This window comes from Leuresthes tenuis, unplaced genomic scaffold (assembly GCF_036924035.1).
Source record: "Leuresthes tenuis unplaced genomic scaffold, fLeuTen1.0.hap1 SCAF_24, whole genome shotgun sequence".
Lineage (NCBI taxonomy): Eukaryota > Metazoa > Chordata > Actinopteri > Atheriniformes > Atherinopsidae > Leuresthes > Leuresthes tenuis.
In genome coordinates, this window is record NW_027325378.1 from 12,096,961 (window position 1) to 12,115,211 (window position 18,251).

General features: G+C 41.1%; 1 protein-coding gene across 3 annotated transcripts in view; it reads right to left on the bottom strand.

Annotated features, from left to right (window-relative positions):
* flt1 (fms related receptor tyrosine kinase 1) overlaps positions 1-18,251 on the bottom strand; it is a 32,591-nt gene that overhangs the window by 1,633 nt on the left and 12,707 nt on the right. The window contains exons 11-27 of one of the 3 annotated variants that reach the window (XM_072378201.1): positions 11,421-11,544; positions 10,734-10,842; positions 9,136-9,438; positions 6,711-6,857; positions 6,492-6,623; positions 5,421-5,527; positions 4,573-4,708; positions 4,030-4,134; positions 3,822-3,935; positions 3,590-3,678; positions 2,950-3,147; positions 2,739-2,861; positions 2,277-2,388; positions 2,042-2,141; positions 544-649; positions 309-406; positions 32-101 (exon numbers count right to left, since the gene is read on the bottom strand). In XM_072378201.1, coding sequence (XP_072234302.1) covers positions 32-101; positions 309-406; positions 544-649; positions 2,042-2,141; positions 2,277-2,388; positions 2,739-2,861; positions 2,950-3,147; positions 3,590-3,678; positions 3,822-3,935; positions 4,030-4,134; positions 4,573-4,708; positions 5,421-5,527; positions 6,492-6,623; positions 6,711-6,857; positions 9,136-9,438; positions 10,734-10,842; positions 11,421-11,544 — 2,173 coding nt within the window. Of the gene's footprint in view, positions 1-31; positions 102-308; positions 410-543; positions 650-2,041; positions 2,142-2,276; positions 2,389-2,738; positions 2,862-2,949; positions 3,148-3,589; positions 3,679-3,821; positions 3,936-4,029; positions 4,135-4,572; positions 4,709-5,420; positions 5,528-6,491; positions 6,624-6,710; positions 6,858-9,135; positions 9,439-10,733; positions 10,843-11,420; positions 11,545-15,436; positions 16,988-18,251 lie in introns of those variants that run through there. The other 2 variants (XM_072378200.1, XM_072378202.1) reach the window with 2 other exon arrangements.

Here is an 18,251-nt window from a genome sequence, read left to right on the forward strand (position 1 = left end):
TGTTTGAGTTCAAGCAAAGGTTTGGTCTTACATCAGGGCTGTCTTGCTCCTCGCAGGGAAACTCCTCAAAAGTCTGAAGTGTGGCCATACCCCTCATGTAGCTGGACAGAAAGGGTTCAGATTCAAATCAAACGGAAACTTCTCGGCTTTCACAACCTGCATTTCAGTTTCAATTACCTCATGCAACTCTGGTGGGCCTCTTTCACATGACTTTCTTTTTTTTCCACAACATGTCTCCGGCGTACACAGACTTGAACAATTGAACTCAATGTGCACTGGCTCAGACTGTTGCACTAATGTTTATTTACCTCAGGTTTGTGACCGCAAGTGGGTTTGCTTTGAAGGCCTCACAGCGACTGATGTCTCCGTTCATGGAAGATCCCAGAGGAATGTAGTCCTTCCCATCCTGCTGGAGAGATTAAAAAAAAGAAGGAAAAAAGTGAGGAATTTGTAAATCTTTACCATTTTATTGAGAGATTTGCATCCTCGTCTTGAAGTATAGAAATATTTTGTTGAATTAGATGAAAGTTTTAAGTCTCTGACCTGCTGCACTCTTGCTTGTAGCAGGTCTCCAAGTATCTCCACCAGGTTAGTGAACGTGGGTCGGTCTGAGGGACTGGCCTCCCAACATGCCAGCATTGTGCTGTAACTGTACACACAAACAGGGTTTTTTTTCCCCTTGAGTAACTCTGTCACATCAGCAGGCAGCATTGCTATTCTTTCCTTCCTGCTGCAAAAACTATATACTAAATATGTTCAATTTCCAACTCTAGAATGAAAGTGGAAATGGGCAGTCGCGTTAAACAGATGTTTATTACGCATCTAACTGGTTTGGAAGGGTTAGACTGGAATAAGGTTATTCAAGGCTGGGAGTTAAAGTTCATTTGGTGTGTCTACATGACTCTAAAATGTCTATATTTTATTATGGAGAGCAAAAAGACGCCATCCTGCACAGAAAGCCTTCCTCATTGATTACTTGTTGAGTTTACTTGTTTCTGTTGAATACTGGGGTACATTACAGACTTTCAAGGCTTATATTGTAAGAACATCACCATAAGAATAACATTGCCCTGTGTAGACAACAAACTGAACCATAGATATTAAACATACATTTGCTGTATTTGGATGATGGGCATTAACTGCTGGTTATTTTAGTCCCCTGATCCTAACCATTTCACTACTAAAATATTATCTACAGAATACTTTAAATGCAGGGTTTTCTGGGCCTGTGTTAAACATTTACAGATGTAAACCTGGTCTATATGTAGCCAGAGTAGTCTGGGTCCATATGTGAGCTATAGCATGGGCAGGGTTTCTAAATGACATTTAGTGCTCAGTTGGACAGGTTTCTTCAGCCAATTTATAATACACACATGGCAGCAGACGTGAATTTGTCAACATATGGATACACTGATCAGCAATAACATCATGACCATCGACCAGGTTCTTCTCATGCTGAGGGTACTGTGTAGTGTGTTGTACCGGGATGTTAGATTCTATGAGCTATGGTATGTTTGGAGTTTGTTTTGTTGTTTGAGCCCTTCTAAAGTAGTTTTTGCTGAAGCCACAGCTGTTCTACATGTGAGGCTTCAGTGTTAGGGAGTGGTGTTGCCACATATGGTGGAGGTGGTGATGGGGGTATGCTCTGCAAAAATGTTTCAGGAAGCAACAGTCAAACTAGCATTGAGCTGAATACCAGGATGCAGGTTCTTCTTGCAGGTTATTGTGCTGTAAGAAGATGAGCCGTGCTCCTCACTTCAAGTAAGTAATGGGTGTATATCGAATGAGTTCTTGTTCAAAACTAACACCTCTGCAAAACCCAGAGAGGCGTGGTTGAGGCTGAACTCAGTAGTTGAGACTATTTTGGGCTTATGAATTACAAGCTTTGCCTACACAACCAAACCAGTTACAACAATAGATCTAAATTCTACAGTTAATTTGAAGTTGGGAGCTTATTAGTTGCAAAGAAGTGCAGCAAACGCAGAGCAGAATAATTGATGTTCACATTTCCCGAGCAGGGGAGTGAATAACATGAACGCACATTTCAGGTGTGCTGTATTCTGGTGCTCTCATCCTCGTTCCCCCTTTCAGCCGGTGGCAGAACTCCTCATCTATGTGAAGACCCGGGTATGGTGAAGCTCCTGTTGCACAGACGCATATGCATCATGTAATCATACGCTAAATAAATCACTTAAAAAAATGTCAAATTATATGACCGTGCCATTACAGAGCTTCTGACTTTATTATGTCCACCCGCATGTGTCCAGAGCTCATACCCAAAGAGAAGATCTCCCACAGCAGAATGCCGAAGGACCACACATCACTCTGGGTGGTGAACACTTTGTCAAAGATGGACTCTGGAGACATCCACTTCAGAGGGAGACGGCCCTGTTAGCCAATCAGAGCACAAGGTTACAAAATCAGTCCATACATGAAGAAAAGTAAAGTGTGGCTGGCTGTAAGATTCTTCAACTCTTCAAAAAGAATAAAAGTTTCATAACTGAATCCATATTTTTTTCCCTAAAACATATAAAAAGTGCCAAAAATAAAAAAAGATTGGATGTTTTTACAAAGTCCTTTTAGCCAGTTAATAAAGAAACACTCCAAACTAACTAGATTATGACTGTCGGGGCTATTGTTTGAAAGCTTGAAATGTTGAGATATATTGTAAGAAAGAGAGTTCATGTCTCATGTTGCATAAAAAAAAATCAAGAAATAGAAATACAAAATGTACTCACATCTCCCTTGCGAACATAGTCGGGGTCTTTGTAGATGTCTCTGGCCAGACCGAAGTCACAGATCTTCACCACTTTATTGTCAGACAACAAAATGTTCCTTGCTGCCAGGTCTCTATGAATACACTGATCCAGGTGGACAGAAAACACAAATTATGACATGAATTAAACAGAGGTGTACATGAATTTGCAAGGGGAGCGTAACATGTCAGACCTTGCGAGAGGCCAGAAACTCCATTCCACGTGCCACCTGAAAGCTGAAAGAAATGAGATCCTCCAGGAAGAGAGGGGAGTTGGAGGAAGATTTTGGATCTTCTTTGGCATCCCACTCATTAAACTGTGTTCTGGCACTGCTCTGGTTGTCAAACACACTGCTGACACAACCTGGTCCCCCATCTGCCCCTTCTGCCAGCTGACATGGACAAAAAAGATTACTGTTACGTAATGTCAGAGTGAAAACTGAAATAGTCATAAGTTAGAGGGAAAATAAGCTTTAGAGAGTTGAAAAAAAGCTCAAGTGTTAATTGAAGTTTTTCAATTAGTAATTCACGTCAATTTTCAGGGAAGAGAATAAAAAGAGCCCTTTGTTCTGTGAAAATATCATGTTTTCAGTTGTGTGTGAACTTGTGATGAATTTCAGGAAGTAAATGTCCCTGCTAGATTACTGATAACAATTTTCTACCTCAATGGATTGCAGAAGTGAGTTTTGAGTGTATGATTTTGCAAGTGCTCGCACCTCAAAGGGGGTATTTCGGTTTTCTCAACCCCACAAAGTCACTACAGTCATGCACCCATGTCTGCACACCAACGCCTATCTTCACAACATCTTTATTGAAAGAATCTACAAGTCTCACCCGGTTGTGCACATACACATCCCTCTTGTTCTTCAGGAAGGTTGAGAGGTTTCCAAAGTGACAGTACTCAACAATAACCATCAGTGGACCTATGTTTATGAAAAAACAAACACCCATATCCAAAAGTAGTGTGAATGTACAAACAAACATAAAAACAAATTCATATAAAGTGACATACACACAACGAATGACGCACACAGAGAAAAAAAGCCATAAAAATGCAAACACACACCACCTGGCTTGGTACAGGCTCCCAGGAGGTTTACCACATTCAGGTGGTTTCCAATGTGGTTAAGGATCTTCAATTCTGTCATCAGAGCCTTGTGTTCACTGGCTGTGGCTCCCTCTGGAGGACAAAATATATAAGAGCAATACCACTGTCAAAATGGTCTTAATTTCAATTGAATTTTCTAACAGCAGGACGGGGATGTTGTTGGTACCTTTGAGCATCTTCACAGCCACAGTCCTGCAGCTGGTTGCATTGTCTATACCAACTGCTGATGCCTGCATCACCTTTCCAAAGGCTCCGCGGCCCAAAGGTTTCCCTGAGAGAGAAAGAGAGTCCTTGTGAAAGAGGGAATGATACGGAAACAGGAGGTGTGTCAATTAATTACTATTCACATCCATTCCAGATGTGAGATACTGATAGCAGAAGACTTCAGACCTCATCAACTGTCCATTTAACCTAATCCCACCCTGATGATAGCGGGAGCTGATTAGTTCCAGTAAACACAGTTTAAACACCCCATGCTGGAGCTGATTAGCTCACCACAGACAACACAAAGTCTGATTAATGGAATTGGAGTCACTCCCAATAATAATAATCAGATAAGAGCTATGAGAAAATCTTTGTATCAGTAATGTGATCTTAAATACCTCCCTCCTCTCCCAGTGAATTCCCAAAATCTGTGTGGTTGCAGCCCACAAAAAAGTAACAATGTGCAAATATCTTATCTTTAAAAAAAAAAAAAAAGAAGCATTACCTAATTTAAGACGTTCGCGAGGGAACTCCCATTGGTTGGGGTCATACTGCAGTCTCTCACACTGCTCCTCTATTGGCCCCTCTCCTGTGTCCAGTATGATTGACAAGTATTCTGGTTTGGTGTGTGAGGTGTTGGACTTTGGAAAAGGAAAAGAAGTTATGCTGCAGAAAAAATTCAGATGAGCACCAAACACACCATATCTTACTTAAAGTTTAAGAAAAAGCAAAACTCTAATCATCAGAAGGATCAGAACAGTGTAATATCATGAATAACGATAAAGTGAAGATCCTTTAGTCACAGTTGTTATTAGTCATTCTATATGAAAAATCAATATTCATTAAAATGATGTCCTGTACCATTGTTTTTCATTCATGTTCCAGGTCAAATAAAACAGAATTCATGTAGTGCATTAAGTAATGTCGAAAAGCACATTTAAAGTATACAAAACAGAAAATAAAGAAATGGGTTTTTTTGCAAGCCAACAAATTCATAAAACTGCAGTAGAGGCACCAGTTACTTGTACTTAAAAAACGAAAAAAAGCATGGAATTTGTACCCTTTATGGTAGCTCAAAAATGCTAAATCACACAATTCAAACATGCCATTCATACACTTTGGGACGACCTCTTGGGAAACGCATACATACTAACATAAACATATTCACCAACAGCTAGTTAATGTAACAACAGCCTGTGAAACAGTTTGAGAGGAGATGGAGGCTGAGGGAAGGAATACGATGCTGGTAAAAAAAAAATCCTCAGTTCAGTTAAAAGAAACAATAAAGGGAAAGCGACATACACAAAATATTAATTTCATTACAACCAGAAACTTTTTCCTACATCCTCTCACCTGTTTCAGTTTCCGAATGAAAAGTGTGAGGAAAAGCCAGAAGAGAGTGGCCACCACACAGGTACAAGTCAGAGTTGGAATTTCTAGAAACGATGTTTCCGACACACCTGGAACGCAACAAAAACAATGTTGTCATCAATCTTGCTTTTGTTTTGTACTGGATCATACAGGACTTAGAATAATGTCAATTAGTTGTAAAGATGAAAAGTTCTGCTCATCAGGGATCTGCAGGATATAAGTATAAGAGACTGTCCTGCTTATGTTCCCATGGGAACGTATTTGTTTACAACTAAGTTTGTGGGATATGCCGCCTCTGGCTGTCATGAGAACAAGTGCAAGTGAATTGTAAAAATGGCATCCATGAAGGTGACAGTCGCAGTCACATTGTAGATAGAATGTATTTAAGCCCTAATGATCATTTTCTAAAAGTAACCAACCAGTGTTCCTGCATTATCAACTGAACTTAACCATAAATGCCCCTCATTAACTCCAATTATTTCTTATTCTTTTTTTAATGGGAGGATAAAGAAATGCCCAGCTCACTACAACATGGAGCCTCTCTACGATGCAGGCCGGGCCTTCCGGAGGAAATAAAAACGGGAGACAGCTTCCTTCCCGGCTGATCAGAACACAACATGCACACACCAAAATATACAGCCACTCCTCTTTCCAAACCTGGATTTGGAAGAGAGTCGGCTATTACTGTTTCCAGGGGTCTCCTCCTTCTCTGTTACCTCAGGATGTGTGAGTGTGTGCACGTGGGTGTGTGTGTGTGTGAATGAGGGAAACTGAACAAAAGGCCGAGTTCGTTTATGTTAAGACCTACTTTGATCAATGTTTACTCAGAAAGTGACGTGCATCATCTTCCATTATTAGAACTGACACAACACACCTCTGTGTATAAATACTACATAAAAACAACAATGTGATATACTGTACTATACGTGTACATCCAGACTCTCGCCTGTTTGAAGCGCAGGGAACAATGTACAATTAGACACTTCAAATGTGAACAGCCAATGAACAGCGAATCAAAGGCATACGTGCTTGAGAAACACATACTGTACTTACTGTTGACCCATATATAGGCTGAACTCTCCGCAGATCCCCTCTCATTGGTCGCCTGACATGTATACAGACCCCGGTCCTCCACTGTGATTCTGTCAATATGGAGGCTCCCGTCTTCCGCTGATATGACGATACCTGAAGATGGTGGTAAACTAACTTGCAGACACCAGGATACAGCAAAGAGATGTACATGTTTGGATCTTTTTTTTTTGTCTTTTCTACCTGATCCCTGCAGCAGAGCATGTTCGTCTTTGTACCATGTGATAGTTGGAGGTGGGACTCCTTGAGATGGACAGCTGAGGGTCACTGAGCTGCTTACATTAACAGTGCAATCTGTCAAATTGCTAAGCAGCACAGGAGGCTCCAGAACTGAAAGGACACACATATACAGCAGTAATAAAAATGTGTGTGTGTGACAGGTTCTGCTATTTCTCAGTGGTGGAACAGATTTTCTTTGGGCAAGCAGAGCTCGGCATAACAATAATTCTTCTGTTGATGTAAAAGAAAACGATTCATCAACCCACACCGCCTTCTTCACTTGCTCGATGATCTGGTTCTGACACCTGTGTGCCCAATGTAGGTGCTTTGGGATGGTTAAGCAAGCAGGCATTGATTTAGAAATCTGTTTGTTCGATTGTTGCCTAATACATCACCCTCTTTGACAAGTGCTATTGTAACAAGGTCACTGCACTTCAGCTGACAGTGTTTTTAATATTGTGGATGTATGTAATCCTCACACACACATCAAACTCATTCGGAACGGTCTTTCAGCTAAGCATTTCTGTGTTTTTTGGCAAATAGAAATCAAATATTTCTTTCAGATTTGCTGTTCACAAATGTCCGTGGGAAATATCTGGTTAATGGCTAAAGCCATGATCCCGCTGTTGTTTCCTCTCCTTGTTTTATCTCAGTGTCGGGTGTTGGCCCGGCACTGGGAGACCTGACTGCCATCTCCTAATCAACCCAGCTGTGTAATAATTGCCCTGTCCTCCAGTTATCACCAGATTGTTTAATCTATCTCAGTGGTATTTACTTGGCCAAGGCCGTTTAGTAATATCTGATTTAAACTCATAGTTTAAACTGTTTCTAACTCCTGTCTCCTTGGGTCTTGACGTCTCACCCACCCTACCAGATTCCCCTGCAAATTCCATTAACTACAATAAACTTTTAACTGTCATCCCAGAGTCCTTGTGTCCCTCTTCTGGGTCAGTTACTGTTTAAGTTGTGGGCTGGAAAACCACAACAAAGTGCTAAAAGCTATAAAAACAGTAATTTACCCTGCTGTTAATATTCTAAAATGATAGTAACAATAAATGTCATTAAAGCAGTTAATCATCGAGGGTTCTTACTTAAAATCTTTGACAGAGGATTTAAAGACAGTCTATTCAATGTTGTGGCATCTCTTTTTTTCCCCCAACTCAGAAAATTACTACTAGTTATGCATCTAAGTATTTGCTTCAGAACAGTCTGCGATATTTATAGTAACAGAAATGTGTCGAACTGAGAGTCGTGCTATTTTTTCCCCAGTCACTTTACTGGACCTGTGCCACTTTTGCACAATAAGTGCGAGCTGGTGGTGATGACACATATGCAGAAGAGTGGCCCTGGCTTTGACCTGTGGGTCAGCTGAAATTTGGTCCTCTTGGGGCCATTTATTCTCCCAAAAAAGTTGTGGGAACAAAGCCATTTCAACAGAGCAACAATGATGTATAATCTCATTTTAAGGGTAGCTCAGGGCTCTTAAGCGCACACACTGAATTGAATACAGCCTCTGATACATTATTATTACCTACAATACACATACACTATAACTTGAAGAGATGCCTCCATCTTCCCTAAATGTCTTTTAACCCCATGTGTGAATTTTCTTTTCCTTTTCCTCTCTCTGCCCCCACTGACCACCTCTCTCCTCCTGGTCACCCTGTCTCTCTAGTAATTCTCTTGTGAGGGTCCTAAGGGAGGAAGTTGACGTTTTGAGCCCTGATTGTATAGAGAGCAGCAGTAAAAGACACGCAGAAAAGTCACTTAACCATAGCGACTGATTGTTGTTTCCCCGATCTTCCTCCTGGACAACAATTGATGATTGTCCGCGGGGGCCGGGGCCTGACAGTGCCTGATTGGCTGATTGTTCCTCCAGCTCTGTGCAGAGGCCTGTAAATGTGGCATTGTGGGAAGTGCTATTGTGTGTTCTTCCTCTAGACAAGAGCTCATTCCCATGTGAAAGAGGTGCTGAGCTGGAGTGCAAAAGCAAAGCTACAGTAGGGTGGGGCCTCAGGAAACTGAGGGGGACCCGATTCCCAAGCAGCAGGACCTCTGTGCAAAACTTCAGGTGTTTATTTGCATGTATTTGCAATCAAGGTACACAGCAACATGAAGAGGCTTACACAATGAAAATGATGAGTTTAACTTTTAGAAAATGCCCTTCATATTGAATTATTTACCTATTTCTAGAGTACAGAAATAGTCAAGTCAGTTATTTAATTAATCTGAGGCCTGTTAAGTATTGTACTCTACCTTAAAACATATTGTGTGTGAGTTTGCTCATTTGACTGTGGGTCATTTCATCTGGGAAAGAACTGTAAAAAAAAAACCTTCCAGACGTTGAGGATGGACAATGACAGAAGAAGGTAAACTTGAGATCACTCACTTGTCACCTCCACCTGTGTGTCCAGGTGCGTCTCTTGCCCGGTGATGAGATGGCGCGCGGAGCATCTGTAGGTCCCAGAGTCTCTAGCTGTAAGGTTACTAAGCAACAGGATCAGAGAGTGGGAGAACTCCCCTGATGTTGTCTTATGAATATTCAAAGCAGGGTGACGGGATACCCCTGTGTCCTCTATTTGTCGCCATGACAGCGCCGTGTACAGGTACTTATTGGCTGAACAGGTGAGATGGAGGTCGCCTCCCTCTCTGGCCTCTTCCAGCTGGTTCACACTGAAACCTCCTGGGACGTCTGAGGGAAACAGAGCAGAGGGAAAGATAGATTAACAGGAAAGTAGGAATACAGAGGAAGAGGGAGCAACATACAACACTTCACAAATCTTCTGTGTGATGAATAAGCCTTCTCAGTTTCTCGACATGCGTCCTGACTGCAGCCTAAACCAGGAGACTTGATTCCACCAATCCTCCATTTTCCAAACCTTTGATGACAATGTTGAATGGCTATTGTAGGCAAACGCAGCTTGTGGAATACAGTGAGAAGGCTTTTTTATTTACTTTAGCCATTTGAAACTTCCCGTGGAAACGGCTTGAGAGTTTCCTGATGGCAGATAGTGTTTATCTTTCCCAAACACCCCAAGGCCTCCCGAAATAAAGTGGACCTGCCAGTCCAAGGAAGTGCGCTGCACGGGGAAGTGGAACGATAAGAGCCCCAGGTTCCTGTTTCACTCTTGCTCACACACTAACTGCTCAACAAAGCTTGACACAGTCAAATACACACTCCTTCACGCAGACACAAAAACGGTTTAACCTGTATAGCTCATGAATGTATAGCCCGAATCCAGCTTGACATCACACGCAGAAAACTCTGCAGTGATACATCCTTTGAGCGTTACTTTTAGTTTCTTCGTGCCTCCAGACACAAATGTTTTCCTCTCTCCAATAAGTGGCATCCCATTTAGCGTTTTTTATGTCAATGTGCAGATATTTCTGTTCAGTTTCAATTCCGTTACTGGACCTGGGCCTGTGCAGTGTTTACCATCTTTCCTTGAAGAATAATTCACTCAGACAATTTCAAAAGTAGTTGCTTTGATTATTGCTGATTAAAAACGGTCAACGTAGCCTGAAGAAAACTGTTCTCATAAAAAAAAAAAAGAAAATAATAAGAATTGTTGTGACAGAGCAGAAACACCTTGCATCTTGATTCCAGGTCAAGGTCTCGTATCAGACTTTAGCTCGATGTCAGATGCTTTGAGTCTTCCACATCTTTTTTCTGAGCACCTTATAGTGACTTCGCTGCAGTGTATTTATTTTTATTTCACAGTGATTTGCACTTCAGGGCCACCGTACTCTTCTGTTAAATGAATCCTTTTTGAATAAACTTGCTTATTTGCATAAGAAAAATGCTTGTGTTCAGGGAATATAATGTATGTTCTTTATAGGTGCTTGTTAACTTGTTATAAGTAGAATTCTCAGTAATAAAGGGAGAGGTAAGAGGGATGGCGAGAGTGCTTAAAATAGACTTTTTACAATCATTTGCTATAAGGCAGACAGAGAACGCCCATGATTATTCTTCTTGTCTTGGATCACCTGTGATGTAGAAGGGGATGTCTAGCTGGTCTGCGCCTGCAGAGTTGGAGGCGATGCAGCGATACACTCCAGACACAAAGGCCTCTGCAACAGTCAGGACCCCCACCGTCTGTAGCGAGCACAAACATCCTCATGAACAAAACCAGCGCTTTGCGCATTACGAAAAACACTCACACACAGGGTCGGGCTTGTTACCTCCAGCGGCAGGAATTATTTTCCATGGATCCACAGAGCAGACAATAGGGGTTTTCTGAGCCAGACCTCGTTCCCACTTAGAACTTATGAGCTACATCAGCAATAATTAGTTTGTATACGGACAAGAGTTTGGCATTAACAAATACCGCACACCATAGCATTTACAGCCTAAGTTAATTTGCCAGTAGGGGGGGACTACATTTAATATAGTAACTGTTTGTGTATGTGGGAACTGATAGCATAAAAGAAGAGTAAGAGGAGATGATGAAGTGAGTCTGCAATATTTTTACTTTTATAGTTTTAATATTTAGGGAAGGAAACTTCTCCTTGAGATTCTTTATTGTGAGCTGTAGAAATGATCCAAACTGTTCAGATTATTGCTCCTACTCTAAAATGTAATGTTTAGCAACTGCAATTAAACATTTTAAAGAAAAACAAACTCCACACATGACTCCAGCTGTCAGTCAGTGAGTCATTCACAGATTAAACTACCTTTTTCTTCCCCTGAAGCACTTCCTGTCTGTGGGATACACTCAAGATGTGGTTGTGCACAGATGTTGCAGGGAGACTCTCCGTCACAGGGCTCCATAGCGAGGAGGACACTGGAGACACACACCTTGAAGGAGGAACAGGAGGAGGAGAGGGACAGGGACTCAGCTGTGTTGACACAAGACACTATATGATACTTCCAGGTGTGTAAGTGTGTGTTTTTCTCAGCTGCGCTCAGCGGGAGGAAGACCAGAACCCCGGGAAATGCCTTGATCATAGCTGCTTGAAGTAATTTGTTATCACCAAACTGTTTTTATCAATAGCATCATGTCCTCCTCTGTCCTGCTAGCTGACAATAGTGTAGCTTTTGGGTGTAAGGTAATGCTGGATTGTTCAGCTATTAAGGATGCAGAGGTGGTATTGTCATCCTGTCAATTAGCTTCCTTCCATTCTTTAGAAAACCATCCCACATTTTCAGGACAATACTTCCTGTCCTCAATGACTCTCACAAGTCTAAATCCATAGATGACACACCAGCAGAACTGTGGGAACTGGGGCTTATGCAAGAGGCTTTGTGGTCATTTTTACGCATACCTCCACATGAGGAGAACTTGTGAAATCACATGACAGCAGGGAAAATGTCTTGAAACACTGACTGCCCGATATGAATTTTTGCATTTATTTTTCATTTGATACAAAGCGATGCTGCAAATATGTTGAGCAAGGTCTGTTTAAAGGAAAATACATTTATCTAAATAAAACTTGACCAAAATACAAGGAATGAGTGAGTGTAGCAGGTTTTTAGAGATCTTCTGTGTTTAAATACTTTCGTTAAATATAAATATGTTTAGTTCAGTAGATATAAAGTAGAAGGCAGCACATATACCCTTGTAGAGAATTAGGACGCCAACAAAAAGTCAACCTGAAAGCAAAAAGTCAATTCCTACACATATGTCTCACCTTTCCACCTAATTATCTAAAAGGCAAACATTTTAGTCACATTGGTATTTCTCTTTTTTCTTTGAACCCAAAACCCAGATTTGTCTTACAATTGAATCTATAAGGTCTTTATGTTATCCAAAATTGACTTGCATTTGCCTTTAATTACACTTGTTTACGTTTACTATCCAAGAAATAATAAATGTAATATGAGATTCTGTTTCTTATCAAAATAATAGCATAGCAATATCGCTTTAAACACAACAGGGTCCACTGGTTTTATCTCAAAGGAGACAACGCTGATACATCCAATGGCTTTGACTTTTCCAGCTGCAAACTGGTAAATTGTCAATCAGTACGACAGAAACTGAAAACTGCATGAAATAAAGGGAACATACATATTAAACCAAATTGAGAGCACAGACTTGCTAAATTCACATGTTGCTGGAAATGAATAAATCAGCCATTGAAGAATAAAACACTGATAGAATTAAAACACATATTTTGTATGTGGTTCTTCGACTGTACGTTTTAAAGGTTACAATGCCTGAAAATCTGCCACAGCAAGTCTTGAAAGTTCTGAGCTTACAAAAGCTAAATACATCAAATCAGCATCAGCTTTGTTGTCAATGACTCAGGTTAGTAAAAAAACAAGTAACAGTCAAACTGAAACTAACTGTCGGATATTACATTTATGACGTCAGTTGTTCCTTATTATAGGAATTTCAATGGCCAAGTTTCCATTTTAGTATCAACAGCTGGCTAACAGATGACTGTAATCACACCAGAGGTTTATTGGTAATGGCTCTTTAACTCTACAGTTGTTAAAAGAGAAAGTATGCTGCTTATAGTCCAGGCAAATCTAGCAGATATTGAAAATCGGACTAAAAAAAGAAACATGTTGATGCTTTGTCACCTTCACTTAATCTTATTCCAAAGGCAAATGCTGTTAAAGCTGTGCTGTTCTAAATGCTCTAATGAGAAGAGAAATATTCTTGATAATATAATCTGTGTTAAGAGTTAAGAGTTACCTTATAAACCTATACATACAATATGTATTATACACAAGTTGTTCCAAGTTACTCAACTGAACTAAAGATTTTAGTTAATATGTTAATTTGTTCAACGTTAAAAGATTGTCTAAAATGGATAAGTATACTTTCCAGTATCTATTTAAAACATCAAAATATCTAAATTCTAACTATCTAAAACAGAAGTTTTTAAGTCTTTTTGAGGGGGCACAGTTTCAAAGTCATATTGTCATTACAAACAAATTTCCCAAACTATTTCCTTCAAACATGGTTAAAATTTACATATAGATTAGTTTGTTCAGCAATTCAAAGTGTATCAAAATCAAGGTGTATCACTTTAGATGGAGAGCCTAAAACGCACTTCGTGTCTTCATGACATTTACGTTAAAAGAAAATCTATTCTTTACCACAACATTTGATAGTAGTATTCAGGAGGAGCAGGTATTCCTGTAGTTTATGCTTCTGCGTCACGTCGTCCGTGACGCTGCCATTGAGCATTCGAAGTTCTGCTTGAGGGAACGCGTTGCTCTGCAATTCACCATGCCGCTAGGGGTGTGTGGCTATGTGTTTGTGTGGTTTCAGGGGTTATAGCCAAATCCTAGCTTTTTCTTCCAGTCACAGTTAACAACAGTAAACAATTGCAACCGAGGTGGAGCAGCTGTATTTGCAGTTGGAGCTCATTAATATTGAAGAACAATTGCAATTGTTGAAGCGCAGGTGACAGACAAGACGTTTGCGGAGGTGGTCTGTATGAGGCTGGGAACGGGTGAATTTACAACTGCCGGAAAAATAATGTTCTGAACGGACCAATCACAGCCAATCACATAGTTAGGATTTTTTGGAAGTGCGCGTCAGGCTACAGTGTCGGGGTCCACGTCGACGGCGTAGCTATGGCGTAGGTACGCCGTTGATGTCACGCAGAAGCATAAACTAGGCTTAATGTATAAAAACAGCTGAGCTTGCAACCCTTGTGTGTTTTAGAGGGTCACAGTTAATTCCGCACTGGTCATAATTTTTTACCGAAACTTTATTTTGTAGCCATGAGCGGCAATAGACAACAGTTTAACACCTATCATAATGAACTAAGAACTTGTTTGTTAAACACTGATATAAGAAACAAAAAAACTAAACAACTGGGCTCCGATTATGATTAACGGTTGCAATTAATGCATTTTAATGTCACTGCTGACAAATCCGCCTTTATCTGTTGAGATTTATTGCAAAGATAAGGGTGATTTTTTAAAATGTATTTACCTATGTTTTAAATAGGAATTTATTCATATTTCTCAAAAACAGTTTCATGTTTGGATGGTTTAATCAGTAAGGCAAAGTTATAAGGTGATTATTGTTGGGAGATCACATAAGCAAAAGAAAGCGCCTTCATTATTTTGACATCCTTATCGTAAACTATAATTTCCACTCTGTTCATTGATCTTCTGTCTGTTTAGGGATATATCACTGCCCTTCTCTGCTCCCTGTCTCTGTCTGTATCCTTGTCGTCATCCTTCTCTGTCTGTCCTGAGCTCCTCCCTGTGTTTGGCTCCTCTCTTTCGCCTTGATTGCTCTTCCTCTTGGCATCGAGATAGTGTGTGTGACTGCACAAACAACACACCCTGTGCATGACTCCAAGGGCTTGACACACACATTCGTCACAAATGCAGACATGCACATATACCACACCACTCAGGCCGACATTACACCAGCTTACACTCCCACATTTCCCACGAAAGACGTCCTCACAAAGTTGCCTTTACACTCACAGACAGAAATGAGTTGGACGGATGTGAGGATATAAAGGTGGTTAGACATAGAAAATGATGTATACATGCATACAGACATACCACATCAACATTCATTCAGTGTGTGCCTGCCAACAGGGTGAGCTGCAGCTGCCTGGAAATATGAATGGACTATTCCAAGTTGTGTATCAGTGGGGGTCATCTCCTTCCTTTTCTTCCTGTCCTGTTCTGCTGCCTGAAATACATTTTTACCGCTGTCCCTGCCTGTACCTGTCTCAACCCCAAAATAACCACAGACTGTACGAATCCATTCACAATAATAAGCAAAGTTTAATGCAGAAACTCAAACAAATGATATAACACTTCAATACTTCTTAACAGAGTCATACAGAGTTGGCAAATATTGTCATTGATCATATGTAAGTTAGTTGTAAAAAATTATTAAATATTAGATTCATATATTACTCATAGAACATCTGTATACATGGAATGAATCACATTGGCAGACACCCGTAAAATGGGATACACACAAACACACATTTCTGCACAAGCACACACACTGACACACTTGGTTTACTCACATACCCAGAAACGGAAGTCAGTCTAAGATTTATGGCACTCATTCTCTGAAAATGGCTTGTAGTATCACACATATATTTGGGTTTTAATTAACTTCTGATACAAAGACAACAGGGCTGTTATACTGACATCATCTGAGACACAAAGAAGACATTTTGACATGGGATGACAGTGGACGACACAGGATAGTTTCTGGTCTGTGCAGACTTCCTACATGGTAGGCTTCTGCTGACCGTTAGTCTTTCAGAGAGAACTGAAGGCATCCCATAGTGACCAACACAAAGCTTATCCTCTCTCCTGTTTCGCCCATCCAAGGCAAGCACTTTTAACCTTCAACCGACGGCTTAAAGTTGAGACAGAAACTCACAGCTTTTGTGGATGTCAGAATCAGATCAGGGCTTGGGACAGGCACGGTTCATGCACCCATTATAGTACCACTCTAGGACACAAAAAAAGCAAAGCAGCTCCAGAAATTGTGGCTGGTGGATGGATGGAATTGCACTTATTCTGGCTCATAATGTCAGTGAGATATAACAAGCACAAAACTACAGGGCATCCTGGTATGGGAAGGACTTGAATTGACTAAATCAAAGAAATAAATAAATAATTAGTAAAGCAAGTGTTCATATATCCATAGTGTTGTGGCTTATTTAACTCCTGGTTTCCTGTGTCTCCTGGTCTTCACTGCTCAGCAGTGTTAAAAGTTACTGTCCTCACTTTCCAGTTTAGCAGGCACAGGATCATCTCTTAGAATTGCTGGTAATGTCACTGAGGGTTCTGCGTGTTATGGAGAGGCACTAATGAGTGTGGGGAGGAGGTGAGTTCCAGGGTGGGAGGCGATGGTGAGTTGTTCCTCAGTAGGATGGAGACGGAGGATGCTGGGTTGGGGTGGAGGGCAGAGCTGGTGAGGGAAGGGGCTGGAGAGGTATGTGTGGGGGGCAGCAGAGTTGGGGGGAAGGGGTGTGGGGGTGTTCTCAAGAATAGATCAAGCTCTTGAGGAAGCGGACTATGCCACGTTTGAAGACGAAGGGACAATCACGCCGCTGGGAAGCGTCTCGCGTCGGAGAGGAAGCCAAACAACGAGAGGAAAAGCGCTCTGATTTTTGCACAGGAAGCCCAGTGCGCCTCCTGCCAGGGCCAGATAAGAGCGTTGCGGTTCCCAGGGCCAGACCCAGGAGTGGACCCAGGACCTAGGCGAGAGGCCCTCCATCAGCCTGGCCCAGACTGGCCCACTGTCCCTGGGCCTCCTCCGGCACGGCGTCAGGCTCGTGGTGCAGCCGGGCTGCAAAGAACAAGGGCCTAGTGAGGATCCAACCAAAACTACTGGTCTAAAGAAACACACTGAGTACAGACATTGAAGCAGAACCAGAACAGAGCCTTTCAAAGGACCACAAGTCAGCCAGCTAAGAGGGCAAATGTAATCTGCAGGGATATTACACTGCAATTATGCTCACTTAGGTAATAAAGTATATCTTTTATTGTCTTCTTTTTAGTCATTTATGCCACATTGTTAAATCAGCAACAGGCTGCAATACATTTTAAATTGGCTTGAATATTAGGCCTGAAAGATTTGACTGAAAATCTAAATACTAAACATTTACACCAGATGATCATAAAGTTACTTGGATTTGGAGGTCAATACAAAACACGTGCAGATTGCATCTGACATCTTACTGTGAAACAAGATAAAGATGCTCACAGACATACAAAATATACAACAGAGACAAGAAGTTTTATTACCTTAAAATATAAACCTATTGTTTTAGTAGTATTAAACTGAGCCACACTGTAAAGGTTAAGAGGATAAAGGGTTTATATCACTCAAGTCGGATTTGGTCTAACAGTGAAGATCATATAGTTAAGCGCTGCCAGGTTTAAAAAGGTATTATGTAAATTATTTTTGGCTTTTGTCAGGAATGAACAGCATCATGGCATGGCGCCATGTGAGAGTGCCAGGGTTACAGGTCAAGTACACTGATGATGTCAGTGTGTCTCAGAGGGGGAATAGAGTATGGGCGGCTGCTGTAGTGCTCTCAGGTAATACTTAACCTTTCTGGCTTTGTCATAAGGAACACAATAAGTGTCTGACCCCAGAGAACAACTCAATCAGTGTTTCTGCCAAGTGCTTGCATTAGCACTCGTGTGTGTTTAAGTTGACTCACTGACTGTCCCTCCGTATCATTGGGTTGGGCAATTTCTCATGAGAACTTTGTATATAGAGTGAGTGTCAGATATAAGAAAAAGCATCACAGGATGCACCGTGCAATCACAATAATAAACAGGCCTCTCACCCTGCGTCCTGGACAGGAAATTCATTAAATCATAGCGTTTGATTTGGAAACCAACAAATCGTGACTGAGAGCACGGAACTGGCTTCTATTGAAGTGTGTGTGTTTTTTTTCTCTGTCCTTTCAAGTCTGAGATACACCATGTACTGTGTCTGTGAATGTATGAGGCGCACACACACACACACACACACAAACATACGCATGCATATTTATATGCACTTAAACAAACATATGGAAAAGGACAGAAAGAGAACAAAA